We start from the raw sequence: 13311 nt of genomic DNA, 5'->3' as shown, positions 1-13311 counted from the left end.
AAATGTAAATGCTCTTAGAAGAATACTTAAAAGAAGTTGTCAAATCAGCATTGCATTTTTCTATGTGCAAATTAACTTTTGTCCAACAAACCACCTTAAAAAGATGAAGTATGTATACTTTGTGGGCTATTCTTAATCTCACTCTTTCCCACCTCTCCTACCCTCAAAGCTAGTACTCATAAGCCTTTGATAAAGAAATATTTTATATCTAGAAGGATAACATATCACTTTAAGACAACTAACCTGAGAAATCACTTGATAAGAATAGCATTTAAACAATATTGTTAACCTGAGACATAGATATTTCTATCCCCCAGAAAAGACATGAGATATTAATAATTATTATTGTGACTACTATAAAGGAATAATAAAACCAACTTATTATTGTGGTGAGTGAACTCCTGCTTCCTGAAGGCATTAAAATCTGCTGAACAATATACCAAGATGGGCTTGAGCTATCCATGTTGTCTTGAGAGTTGAATGTGTGGGAGCGAGTGTGGAGGAGATAGTTGGTGGAACATGCAGTAGAGGTGATAAAGAGGCAAATGAGGGGAAAGGTAAAATAAATATGTGAGACTTGGGGTGCTATAAGAAAGCTTGTGCATCCTTAAATTCGTGGATTCTAAGTTGTCTGTCAAAACTTTTCTTTCGTAAAAACCATATTCCAGTTTTAAGTTTGAAAGATACTTTGGTGCAATCTTTTTTACTTCCTTAACAATTCAGAGACCTCCATGATGGAAGAGCCAAATTCCCTGCAAGAGTTAAGTCAACCTAAAACTTGGAAGGAAGTGACTGATGGATCAAAATGTAGTTCTCATGAGGATACCAATAAAAACATTAACTCTGATGTAAGTTAATCAAAGAGAATCATAAAAATATTATCTTCCTGACATTCATAGTGAAAGAAAATTGAGACTCTGGTTTATCTTCTTACATTTATAGTTTATATTTCATCTTATGTTACTCTATATCTTCTTTAGTATGCAGCAGTACTGCAGGGTAATACATAATTTCCATCCAAAACAGTTTTTCTAGAAGTTTACGATATTATAGTAAATCACAATATAAGTAGTTTCATGCTGAAATAGTATTTTGCATGGTGCACTGAATAAATTATTATACCTGAACCTGGTCATATGCTGAGGCTTCACATTCAATATATCAAGGAATCCTTAAAAACTCTAGACAATACACCTATTAAAAAGAAATATGCCCATGTTTTCCTTCTATTCATAAATTCACCCTTCCTACCTCTATGAATAATATGTGTTAGAGCCACCAATTACCGCGGTCTTGAATCTGAAGTGAAAATGAAAGTCGCTCAGTCGTGTCCGACTCTTTGCATCCGCATGGACTATATTTCCATGGAATCCTCGAGGTCAGAATACTAGAGTGGGTAGCCATTCCCTTCTCCAGGGGATCTTCCCAACTCAGGGATCGAACCCAGATCTCCCACATTGCAGGCAGATTCTTTACCAGCTGAGCCATCAGGGAAGCCTAAGAAGACTGGAATGGATAGTCTATCCCTTCTCCACGGGATCTTCCTGACCCAAGAATCGAACCGGGGTCTCTTGCATTGCAGGCGGATTCTTAACCAGCTGAGCTACCAGGGAAGCCCAGCCTTGAATCTGAAAGAATATCTAAGGATCCATTACCAATAAAATTATTTTTAATTTCTATTTGAAAAACATATTTATTAAAAATATAGTTGGAAACAATGTGCTTTCCAATATTTTCCCAATGTTACTTTCAGTTCAGTTCAGTCACTCAGTCATGTCCAACTCTTTCTGACCCCACGGACTGCAGCACGCCAGGTTTCCCTGTCCATCGCCAACTCCCAGAGTTTGCTCAAACTCATGTCCATTGAGTCGGTGATGCCGTCCAACCATCTCCTCCTCCGTCATCCCCTTCTGCTCCTGCCCTCAATCTTTCCCAGCACCAGGGTCTTTTCCAATGAGTCATCTCTTCACATGAGGTGGCCAAAGTATTGGAGTTTCAGCTTCAGCATCAGTCCTTCCAATGAATATTCAGGATTGATTTCCTTTAGGATTGACTGTTGGATCTCCTTGCAGTCCAAGGGACCCTCAAGAGTTTTTCCAACACCACAGCTCAAAAGCATCAGTTCTTCAGTGCTCAGCTTTCTTTATAGTCCAACTCTCACATCTATACATGACTACTGGAAAAACCATAGCGTTAACTAAACAGACCTTTGTTGGCAAAGTAATGTCTCTGCTTGTTAATATGCTGTCTAGGTTGATCATAGCTTTTCTTCCAAGGAGCAAGCATCTTTTAATTTCATGGCTGAATCACCATCTGCAGTGATTTTGGAACCCAAGAAAATAAAGTCTCTTACTGTTTCCATTGTTTCCCCATCTATTTGCCATGAAGTGATAGGACCGGATGTCATGATCTTCGTTTTTTGAATGTTGAGTTTTAAGCAAGCTTTTTCACTCTCCTCTTTCACTTTCATCAACAGACTTTTTAGTTTATCTTTGTTTTCTGCCATAAGGGTGGCATCACCTGCGTATGTGAGATTATTGATATTTCTCCCAGCAATCTTGATTCCTGTTTGTGCTTCATCCAGCCCAGCATTTCGCATGATGCATAGAAGTTAAATAAGCAGGGTGACAATATACAGCCTTGACGTACACATTTCCTAGTTTGGAACCAGTCTGTTGTTCCATGTCCAGTTCTAACTGTTGCTTCTTGACCTGCATACAGATTTTTCAGGAGGCAGGTGAGATGGTCTGGTATTCCCATCTCTTGAAGAATTTTCCACAGTTTGTTGTGATCTACACAGTCAAAGGCTTTGGCGTAGTCCATAAAGCAGATTTTTTCTGATATCTTCTGGCTTTTTCTATGATCCAACAGATGTTGGCAATTTGATCTCTGGTTGCTCTGCCTTTTCTAAATCCAGTTTGAACATCTGGAAGTTCACGGTTCATATACTGTTGAAGCCTGGCTTGGAGAATTTTGAGCACTACTTTGCTAGCGTGTGAGATGAGTGCAGTTGTGCAGTAGTTTGAACATTCTTTCTTTCTTTACCTGAATTTATGCTTTAGCCTTCAATTCCTTTCTTATTCTACTTTCAGAAATGGTGAACAGATAAGAAATATAGTCAGGAATGGGATCACAGTTAACTTGAATACACAGAAAAATGTTGATTCTGATTAATCATTTTCAAATCTTTCAAAAATTCAAACAATTTTTCTGTAAATTAACTGCATAATAGAAACTGTCTAAAATGTGGAATATTCACAGAAATTAAAAAGGAAAACATGATAGGGCTCCGCAAACATGTATATTAAAGAATCAAATGCACCCCGTTATACTCATGCTACTGAACTGAACTGGACTGATACTCATGCAAAATTTTTAAAGCTAAAGTGAAAAGTCAAGTAAACTATATTGTAGGAAGCTTCTAACTTAATCACAATCATAGATGACAGCTGGGGAATGAAGCTTGGAGACAGGTTGAAGATGAAAAGGGCCAACAGCTTCTATAGCAATGAGGAAGGAGCAGTGGGGAATGGAGAATTTCTCTTCTTCTTCCACTTCCCTTCCAGCGGACACAGTTTTTCTTCCCTCTTACCATTGGCAGCTCCAGCAGCAGTGACAGGAATCCTGTCATAGCCCTAGGAAGGGATATTAATAGTGCTTCTCCCATTCTCATTCCCTCTGCTTACAGTTCTTCCTCTGCCACCTGGTTCTGGCATGAAAATAAAGGTAGGGGACTAGGGCAAGGACAGACTGCTTCAGAAGAAATGGTCTCAGATGCACAGCAGCAGAGACTTTTGATAGGAGGTTTGTGGTAGTGACAGAAATAGAAGAAAAAAGATATTGGAAGAACAAGAATATAAGATATAATATAGGATATAGGAATAGGATATAGGAGGAAAAAAGCAAGGAGGGCAGAACATGCAAGTTCTTCATGTGTGGGAGGCATAAAGAAAACAGGAATATTTAAGTCTGGGATATTTCAGAAATGATATTTTGAGAATGCAGATAGTATTTTAAATTAGTTTTAGAAATGAGCATCCATGTGATTAAATCATTTAACAAAATGAGATTGTTCCTGTGATGACTACTACTACTGTGATGACTTACCTATATTTCCCGAATTTGCTTTAGCAGGATATTGTTGAAATGGTGTCTTCAGCTGCTGAGGAATCATCTTCAACAAATGCCATCTTGGCACAGGAAATTGAAAATTGTCCAATGGAATTGGTAAATAGATGTATAGTCTTGAGAATGTTCTTTAAAACTTTGTTCCTAAATAGTTAACACCTTATTTACCCCAAAATTATTTTTAGCTGTCATGTTACTTTCTAAAATTGCAGTTTAAATTTGTGATCTTAACAAAGATGTGTATGATTAGCTTGACAGAGCATATGTAGAGTTGCTTTGATCTTTTATTCTTTCTTTGATTTATTTTAAAATTTTAAGTAATGTTTTTAAAGGTAAGAGATTTTTATGCTTATCAAATATAGTCCTGGTTAAAATGTTGAGAGTCATTTTTTTAAGTTATTCTTAAAACATCTCTAAAGAAACAGAGCTGTATCAGGGGTATGCCTTAAGACATTCGAAATTTCATTTTTCAAATGAAAAAAATGTTCTGACTTCCAGAGATCAGAAAAAGGGAATGGTCTTTACTGACCATTTCCCATTCCTGACTGTATTTCTTATCTGTTCTCCATTTGTGGAAATAGAATAAGAATGGAATTGAAGATTAAAGCATAAACTTTGGGTAAAGGAATAAAAGGTTCAAAGGGGATGGTCTGCACAGAGGACCACAAGTCAATAGCAAAGCCCAAGCTAATATCTGACTCACCTGACTCCACAGAGATTACTGTCTCCTTTCTATAATCCCTGTCCCACAGTGCTGAAGGCATTTTTAAGATTGTAATAAATTTTGACAGAAAGTTTCTTGGTAAATAATATTGAAGCACCTACTAATGCCTAATGTTAGTTTGTTTTCAGATAAATTATAATGGGTTCCAAGTCTATTAAATTGGATTTTTTTCATATGACTGAATTCTCTGGATAATCTAGGACAGAATAAATACCTGAAATTTTTACCTGAAACGTCCAAACAGCTGAACCAGAAGACAGCTGAGTTACTTTCACCTTTCTCTTTGCTTCTAGACACAGGATATTTTCACATTTGGTCAAGAAAACCATAGCATAGCACAAGTTCAACTGTTTTAATAATCAACTAGGCTTTCCACACAATGGACTCAGCTGTAGAATATCCAGATAGATCAAGTAGACAGGCTTCAGCAAAGTGTACAGACGACTTTTTCTGAGGCTTTTCCTGGTTAGTTTAGTTGTGCAATATAAATGAAGCTGCAGTCTCATCGGTCTTTAACAAGGAGTTGGGCCATTACTTTTCACATTTGAAAAGTAGCTTTTGTGTATTTAACAATAAAATAAAACATTAGTAATGGGGTGAACTAATTTATCCCAGAATCAACCAGTAATGAATAAACTTAAATTTTACCTAGAAGAATTTAGAAAACTCTTCAGAATAATATTGACCATATTTTCAGATCAGTCTCTTTGAAATGTAATAAAAGATGCTGTATAGGCAGAACCAGAAAGCCAGTGCAGCTGGCAGGACTGGGGACTTGGCAGTCCCTTTAGCCTTAGATGATTTAAAATATCATATAGGATATTCTGAAGCTTTCTGAAGTCATCTTGGAGTCGATGAAATTGAAAGCACTGTTAGGAAGTGTCTGGGCTCCAGAGGTATACATGAAAGCTTGACAAACAGTGGAGCTGTGATAAGGGTAACACAGTAGCTGTTAGGTTGCATGATAACAGAGATAACATAGGAAAAATTATAAAGTATTAATAGGTCAAATCTGTGCCACTTGCCCATGCCCACCCCCCGCCCCAGACCCTTTGTAGGCATGCTTTTTTATCAGACTTATCAGCACCTGTCCTATGCTCAGTTCTGTTCTCAGTTTATAAGTTGTTAGTTGGTAAGGAAACTTAGAGTGAGTTCCTGTGAAGGGATTTCAAGTCTACAGTTTTTAAATATTACAGTCTTTCTGCAAGTGACTAAAAACTGAAAATAAGATTGAAAAGTTGTATCTATTCACATAACATGAAAGGCAGTGTGTTGATCTTTTTTGGACAAGGCACCCTTGAAATTTGAAAGGTTCCTAACCCAATTGGACACAACTCACTAAACATCAGTTATTGTTAGAACCTTTATATCACCAGATAAATTCAAATAAACATCTTTACAGTGCAGTTCTTCTCTAGCTTTATGTTTACTCCTGTCATCTGAGTTCAGATTGACCAGAGCTGAGACAGTCCTAGCCAAAAGTTGTCATCTTTACTTTTTTTTTTTTTTTTCTGTTTTCAAAAATATGGAACGCTTCACGAATTTGCGTGTCATCCTTGCGCAGGGGCCACGCTAATCTTCTCTGTATCGTTGCAATTTTAGTATATGTGCTGCCGAAGCGAGCACTCATCTTTACTTTTAAAAGTAAGGGCACAATGCCTGGGATGCATCACCAATACAGATGCAGAATCTCCTACTCTGGAGCCCCTTGTCAGAAGATAGCCTGGGAGCATAGATATCAGGCTATAAAAACTGAGCTATATCTGTTTGTTAGTCTTATTCTCTCAACTGCAGATGATAACCTCCTTATTTGGCAGGACCCCGTGTTAACGGTTGTGTGTCTTGTATTTCTTTCTACACTATGGTTGGCAGATAGTAAACATTCAGTAACTTTTGATTAAGGGAAATATTTTATCAATTATTCAAACAGGAATCATGGGGGAATGAACAAAGCATTGAAGCAGAAAGATGGAATTCAAGAATACTTAAGATGTTACATAGTTTGCAGGTAAGACTTCGTAGGGTTTATCAACACTGTTTTTAGTTTTAAAATAAATAAAAAGTTGAGTTCAATCCTCTAGATATTAATAAAAATGAAACCATTTTCACTGTGTTCTTGTTGAGGCCAAATTACTCTATAGTGAAATTTTTTATAAGCTGTATCAGTCAGTTCAGTTCAGTTCAGTTGCTCAGTCGTGTCCAACTCTTTGTGACCCCATGAATCACAGCAGACCAGGCCTCCCTGTCCATCACCAACTCCCAGAGTCTACCCAAACCCACGTCCATCGAGTCAGTGATGCCATCCAGCCATCTCATCCTCTGTCGTCCCCTTCTCCTTTTCTGCCCCCAATCCTTCCCAGCATTAGGGTCTTTTCTGATGAGTCATCTCTTCGCATCAGGTAACCAAAGTATTGGAGTTTCAGCTTCAACATCAGTCTTTCCAATGAACACCCAGGACTGATCTCCTTTAGGATGGACTGGTTGGATCTTCTTGCAGTCCAAGGGACTCTCAAGAGTCTTCTCCAACACCACAGTTCAAAAGCATCAATTCTTTGGCACTCAGCTTTGTTTATAGCCCAACTCTCACATCCATACATGACTACTGAAAAAACCATAGCCTTGACTAGACAGACCTTTGTTGGCAAAGTAATGTCTCTGCTTTTAAATATGCTATCTAGGTTGGTCATAACTTTCCTTCCAAGGAGTAAGCGTCTTTTAATTTCATGGCTGCAATCAACATCTGCAGTGATTGTGGAGCCCAAAAAAATAAAGTCTGACACTGTTTCCATTGTTTCCCCACCTATTTGCCATGACGTGATGGGACCAGATGCCATGATCTTAATTTTCTGAATGTTGAGCTTTAAGCCAACTTTTTCACTCTCCTCTTTCACTTTCCTCAAGAGGCTCTTTAGTTCTTCTTCACTTTGTGCCATAAGGGTGGAGTCATCTGCATATCTGAGGTTATTGATATTTCTCCTGGCAATCTTGATTCGAGCTTGTGCTTCCTCCAGCCCAGCATTTCTCATGATGTACTCTGCATATAAGTCAAATAAGCAGAATGACAATATACAGCCTTGATGTACTCCTTTTCCTATTTGGAACCAGTCTGTTGTTCCATGTCCAGTTCTAACTGTTGCTTCCTGACCTGCATACAGATTTCTCAGGAAGCAGGTCAGGTGCTCTGATATTCCCACCTTTTGAAGAATTTTCCAGTTTATTGTGATCCACACAGTCAAAGGCTTTGGCATAGCCAGTAAAGCAGAAGTAGATGTTTTTCTGGAACTCTCTTGCTTTTTCGATGATCCAACAGATGTTGTCAGTGTGATCTCTGGTTCCTCTGCCTTTTCTAAATCCAGCTTAAACATCTGGAAATTCACGGTTCATGTACTATTGAAGCCTGGCTTGGAGAATTTTGAGCAGTACTTTGGAGCATGTGAAATGAGTGCAATTGCGTGGTAGTTTAAGCATTCTTTGGCATTGCCTTTCTTTGGGATTGGAATGAAAACTGACCCTTTCCAGTTCTGTGGCCACTGCTAAGTTTTCCAAATTTGCTGGCATATTGAGTGCAGCACTTTCACAACATCATCTTTTAGGATTTGAAATAGCTCAACTTGTCTATGGCCATACCACCCTGAACACGCCAGATCTCGTCTGAAATAGCTCAACTGGAATTCCATCACCTCCACTGGCTTTGTTCTTAGTGATGCTTCCTAAGACCCACTTAACTTTGCATTCCAGGATATCTGGCTCTAAGTGAGTGATCACACCATCATGATTATCTGGGTCGGGAAGATCTTTTTTGTATAGCTCTTCTGTGTATTCTTGCCACCTCTTCTTAATATCTTCTGCTTCTGTTAGGTCCATACCATTTCTGTCCTTTATTGAGCCCATCTTTGCATGAAGTGTTCCCTTGGTATCTCTAATTTTCTTGAAGAGATCTCTAGTCTTTCCCATTCTATTGTTTTCCTCTATTTCTTTGCATTGATTACTGAGGAAGCTTTCTTATCTCTCCTTGCTGTTCTTTGGAACTCTGCATTCAAATGGGTGTATCTTTCCTTTTCTCCTTTGCCTTTTGCTTCTGTTCTTTTCACAGCTCTTTGTAAGGCCTCCTCAGACAACCATTTTGCCTTTTTGCATTTCTTTTTCTTGGGGACGGTCTTGATTCCTAACCCCTATACAATGTCATGAACCTCCATCCATAGTTCTTCTTTATTGCTCTCTAGAAGATTTCTTCAGCTTTATCCTCATCTTTATAATTTTTTTGTTTTCCAGGAGTTTTTTTCTCAGTTTTTAATTATTAATTATTTTATTTTTAAATTATTTTATTTTATAGCATATGAACAGCTACCCACTCCAGTATTCTGGCTTGGAGAATTCCATGGACTGTATAGTCCATGGGGTCACAAAGAGTCGGACACTACTGAGTGACTCTCACAATCTATTTATTTATATTTAATAGTTTTATTGAAGTATGATTAACATAACAATAAACCACACCTATTTAAAAATATACAGTTAGATAAATTTTGATGTATGTGTGTACCAATGGAAACTCACCACAGTCAAGATAGTGAACATATCTATAATCTCCAGAAGTTTCCTTGTGTCTCTTGATAATCCCTTGTTTCACCTTCCCCACTGGTCCCCCTCCCCCAGACCCCAGCAACCACTGATCTGTTTTCTCTCAATAGCATCCTAATCATTTTTTGTGGATGGTATCTTCTCTTAATTTTCAGAGGTTATAGCTTTCTTCTACTGCCCACATTGTCTGTTTCCTTAGTGATTCTCTTAGATATTAGAAATTTTATCCAAGTGTTTAATAGATCTTTGGTTTTTGTTTAAGAATGAGACAACAAAAAGCTGATTGGAGGTTATATAAGCATGAGTGGGGCTTATAGCCTTGTTGTCTTCATAGCACGATAATTTTGGGTGTCCCCACCCCTGCCAATACATACGCACACAGATGTCATGATCTATAGAATTTTTTTCCTTGGAATGGTCTATTTTTGCATGGTCAGATCTACTGTCTAGAAGATATAAGCATGACGTCCATGGTTGAGGAACCAAAAGGGTGTAAGGGAAAAGCTGGCAGTCTCACTGTTTAGACATTAGAATTTCTCTTAATCCCCCAGTTTGTAATACTTCTCCTCCACTATCCACAGTGCCTCATATCCCAAGTCTAAAACCTCATGGTTGGTATCTCCAGAAAGACAACTAATGGTCTCCTGGCTCTGTGAGGTGGTGGAGTAAACCTGAGGGTCTAGTTGTTTCCAAGTAGCCTTTTAAGGAATTCTCATGTTTTTAACTTCACACTTCATTTCTAGCTTATGACATACTGCTGCCTATAATCACTGAGTTTTTCCTAGGTTTTGTTTCATTTAGGGGTTTTGTTTCTGTTTTATTCAAATGTGTTTGTTGGGATGGTTTCCCACTCATCTTGATTTTGGATTCTTTGGTGCTACTTCTGTCTGAAGCAGCATCCTTCAGGAAGCCTTGATTTTATTCCTGTAGGGTGGCAAGAACAAGGAGCAGCCAACACACAAAACTACTAGTGTTTGTGCACGGCTAGAGCCAGTGGTGATTTTATAGTATCCTGGGCATTTCACATCCATAGAGTAGGAATTGGGGCTCTGGATCAAGTGCTTCTTCCCGTGTTTCCTCTTCTCCTCTTTCGGAGAAGGATGAAGGAGATCCTTTGCAAGAGGCATGTTCTCATGGAAAGGTTTTCACTGGTGGAAATGCTTTTTTCCCACAGTTTTCATGTTTTATTGTACTTACACTCAAATTTCACCATTAAATACTGAGCATAAGTAAATGCTGGCCTTATGTCCAGATTTTTGAAATGTAAAGATAAATAGATGACTGGCTTTAACAATGTGATATAATAGACACTGTAAAATATATTAAACAATTAGAGATGCTAGAGGGAAAGTAAAGTTCTGTCTATATACATTTACACATTTAGTGGCACAAATAAACTCTATAGGGAGAGGAAGACAGATGTGAAGCTTTGAGTTGCAGTTGGAGGAAAAACCCATTTGGGACTGAACTGAGAGGTCCTTGGTTGCTGACAGAATCTCCCCTGACTTCAGACTTTAGACAAACTAGTGAGTTTTTTGATTGGCATACAAAAACCACTGAATTGTGTAAAATCCCTATTAGTCATGAGAAATGGAAGGAACAAGATTGATTAAGGAATTGGCATATGCCAATTTGGGTCATAGGGTCTAGCCAGTCAGAAGTAAGCAGGGCTGGCTAGAGGCTGAAAATCCATTGGATATTGCAGTTCACTAATCTCAGTCTAGAGGTTACTACATTCCTCAAAAATTCTTGTTCTCCAAGTAAGTTCCTAAAATGCTTTCCATAAGCAGGGTTTAGGTTCTGTATCTGTATCTTTTGCTGGCTATCCTCTCTACTGGCATTTAGGTTTCAGCTTTCTCTAAGTCTGATAAGTCTTCCACTTTGTATTTCTCTTCTTCCTTTATTTCTTTACCTTCATTTTAGAGGAGCTCCTGGAGGAAACAGAATAATCCTCTCAGGGTGTTTTTCAAAAGGATTCTTGAAATTTACAAGGCTGTCCCTGCTCTCTCCCTGGGGAAAACCAACCAATCCACATCTTGTCTCCTTCAAAGAGAGGGAATAAATGAAGGCTTGGCATGCCATCTCAAAGGTTGCTGACACTGTGCTACTCCTTTGGTTGAGATTAAAGTATGATAAAATATGTAACTTGTCAATTTGTTAAAAGTTAGTGTTGGTTGCTCACTTGTGTCTGACTTTTTGTGACCCCATGAACTGTAGCCCACTAGACTCCTCTCTCCATTAAATTCTCCAGGCAAGAATACTGGAGTGGGTAGAGTCATTCCATTCTCCCGGGGATCTTCCCAAGCCAGGGACTGAACCTGTGTCTCATGCATTATAGGCAGATTCTTTATCATCTGAGCCACCAGTTAAATGTTATGGACTGGCAAAAAAAAAAAAAAGACCCTTTTATATGGTCTTTTAAAAAAAAAAAAAAGCTTCACAGCTACCAAATTAGTACAATTGTCACAGGGATACTGGTCAGTATTAACCATAGTCTTTTTAACTAAAACACAATACTCCTACTCTAGAAATCTGATTCCAAGTGCAGTCTAATTAAATATTTTATTGTACCTCAGTTTTTCAAGTGAACCAATGTAGTGAACCAATGTCTTTTTAATCTGTGCAAAGAAACTGGGAGATGTTTATTTAGTCATATTCCCCTGCCATTACATTTACCACTAGAGTTGTTTAGTTAACCCCACACTGCAGTACCTATAAAATAAACCTGATGGGCTGATAATCGTTATTTTTGAAGATTCCCAAGGTCCTGTGGACTTTTTTCTGCCTGCAAGTCTCAATTAATTGCACTTTCCGCATGAGTCATTTATGTTAACATCAATAGACCTAACATCTGTATAACACATTAGAAATTTGTGTAACACTTTAGAGTTCTTTTGCGTGTATTTTCTCAATGAACCAAGCTGTGCTCAATGACCTATGTTTTTCTTATGTTCTAATGAATCATTTGCATTTCTCCATTTAAGAATTTCAGTCACTTATCAAAAATACCAATATTTGTTGTTCATTATACATCCACAGCCTGCTTTGTTTCTAATGATCTTATTTCCCTTTCCTCTTTTATAATTGTTTTCCCAGGAATCCAACAAGATGGGAATGCAGTACTTTAGTCTGATGAAGCTCTGCAGAAATAGTGACCGAAAACAAACTGCTGCCAAATTTTATAGCTTTCTTGTCCTAAAAAAACAGCAGGCTATTGAGCTGAGCCAGAGTGCTCCCTATGCAGATATTATAGCTACAGTGGGACCAATGTTCCATAAAATGTGAAGGAAATCCAGAACATGCAGATTTATGTCATCATTGGAATTTCTGTATAGATTGTTCAGTTTAATGCAAAAGCCGTCTGGAAGCAGCTGAAGGTCTGATCCGTTTCGTAGATAGGTTGAGTTCATATTTCATAGATAGATAGGTTGAGCTCATATTTCCTCTTTGTAAGTTCAGAGTAATCATAGACATAATTAGAAACCTATATGCTTCCAGATATAATTGTAGCTAAGTAATATTTTTAACTTAGTTGACTTGAATGCATATCATTTACCATTTCCTTGACTTGAATGTTGCATTTAGGATACAGTTTAAAAATACTTTGTGTCTTCAAGGATTTTTATAAAGTGGATTATTTACTTAAATTTTCTAATTTAATAATTATTAATTATTAATAAATATTAGTAATTAATAATTAACACTTTCTTATTTCACCACAGATAATAATTTATTTGATTATAATGCATATCACTCTTGATTTGATATAATGCCCTGGCTTTTAATCTAATATCTTAATCGAAGAGTTATAAAATTTTTCTTAGTCTCAAATTATCTGAGTCTAATATAATATGGCTTTAGTCTAATTATAGGTCATG

At 37.6% G+C, this 13311-nt stretch overlaps 1 protein-coding gene and 1 non-coding gene across 2 annotated transcripts in view; one reads left to right on the top strand and one right to left on the bottom strand.

The window, feature by feature from the left end:
* RAD21L1 (RAD21 cohesin complex component like 1) overlaps nt 1-13064 on the top strand; it is a 34215-nt gene extending 21151 nt beyond the window's left edge. The window contains exons 7-10 of the mRNA XM_043479443.1: nt 724-848; nt 4132-4227; nt 6783-6860; nt 12530-13064. Coding sequence (XP_043335378.1) covers nt 724-848; nt 4132-4227; nt 6783-6860; nt 12530-12718 — 488 coding nt within the window. The 3' untranslated portion in view covers nt 12719-13064. The remainder of the gene's footprint in view (nt 1-723; nt 849-4131; nt 4228-6782; nt 6861-12529) is intronic.
* On the bottom strand, nt 6372-6478 carry LOC122449117. The gene has a single exon (XR_006271919.1). It is a non-coding gene; the product is annotated as a U6 spliceosomal RNA (small nuclear RNA).
* Nucleotides 13065-13311: the final 247 nt, after the last annotated feature.

Source organism: Cervus canadensis, chromosome 10 (assembly GCF_019320065.1).
Source record: "Cervus canadensis isolate Bull #8, Minnesota chromosome 10, ASM1932006v1, whole genome shotgun sequence".
NCBI classification, from domain to species: Eukaryota; Metazoa; Chordata; class Mammalia; order Artiodactyla; family Cervidae; genus Cervus; species Cervus canadensis.
This window is presented reverse-complemented; position numbering and strand designations above follow the sequence as displayed.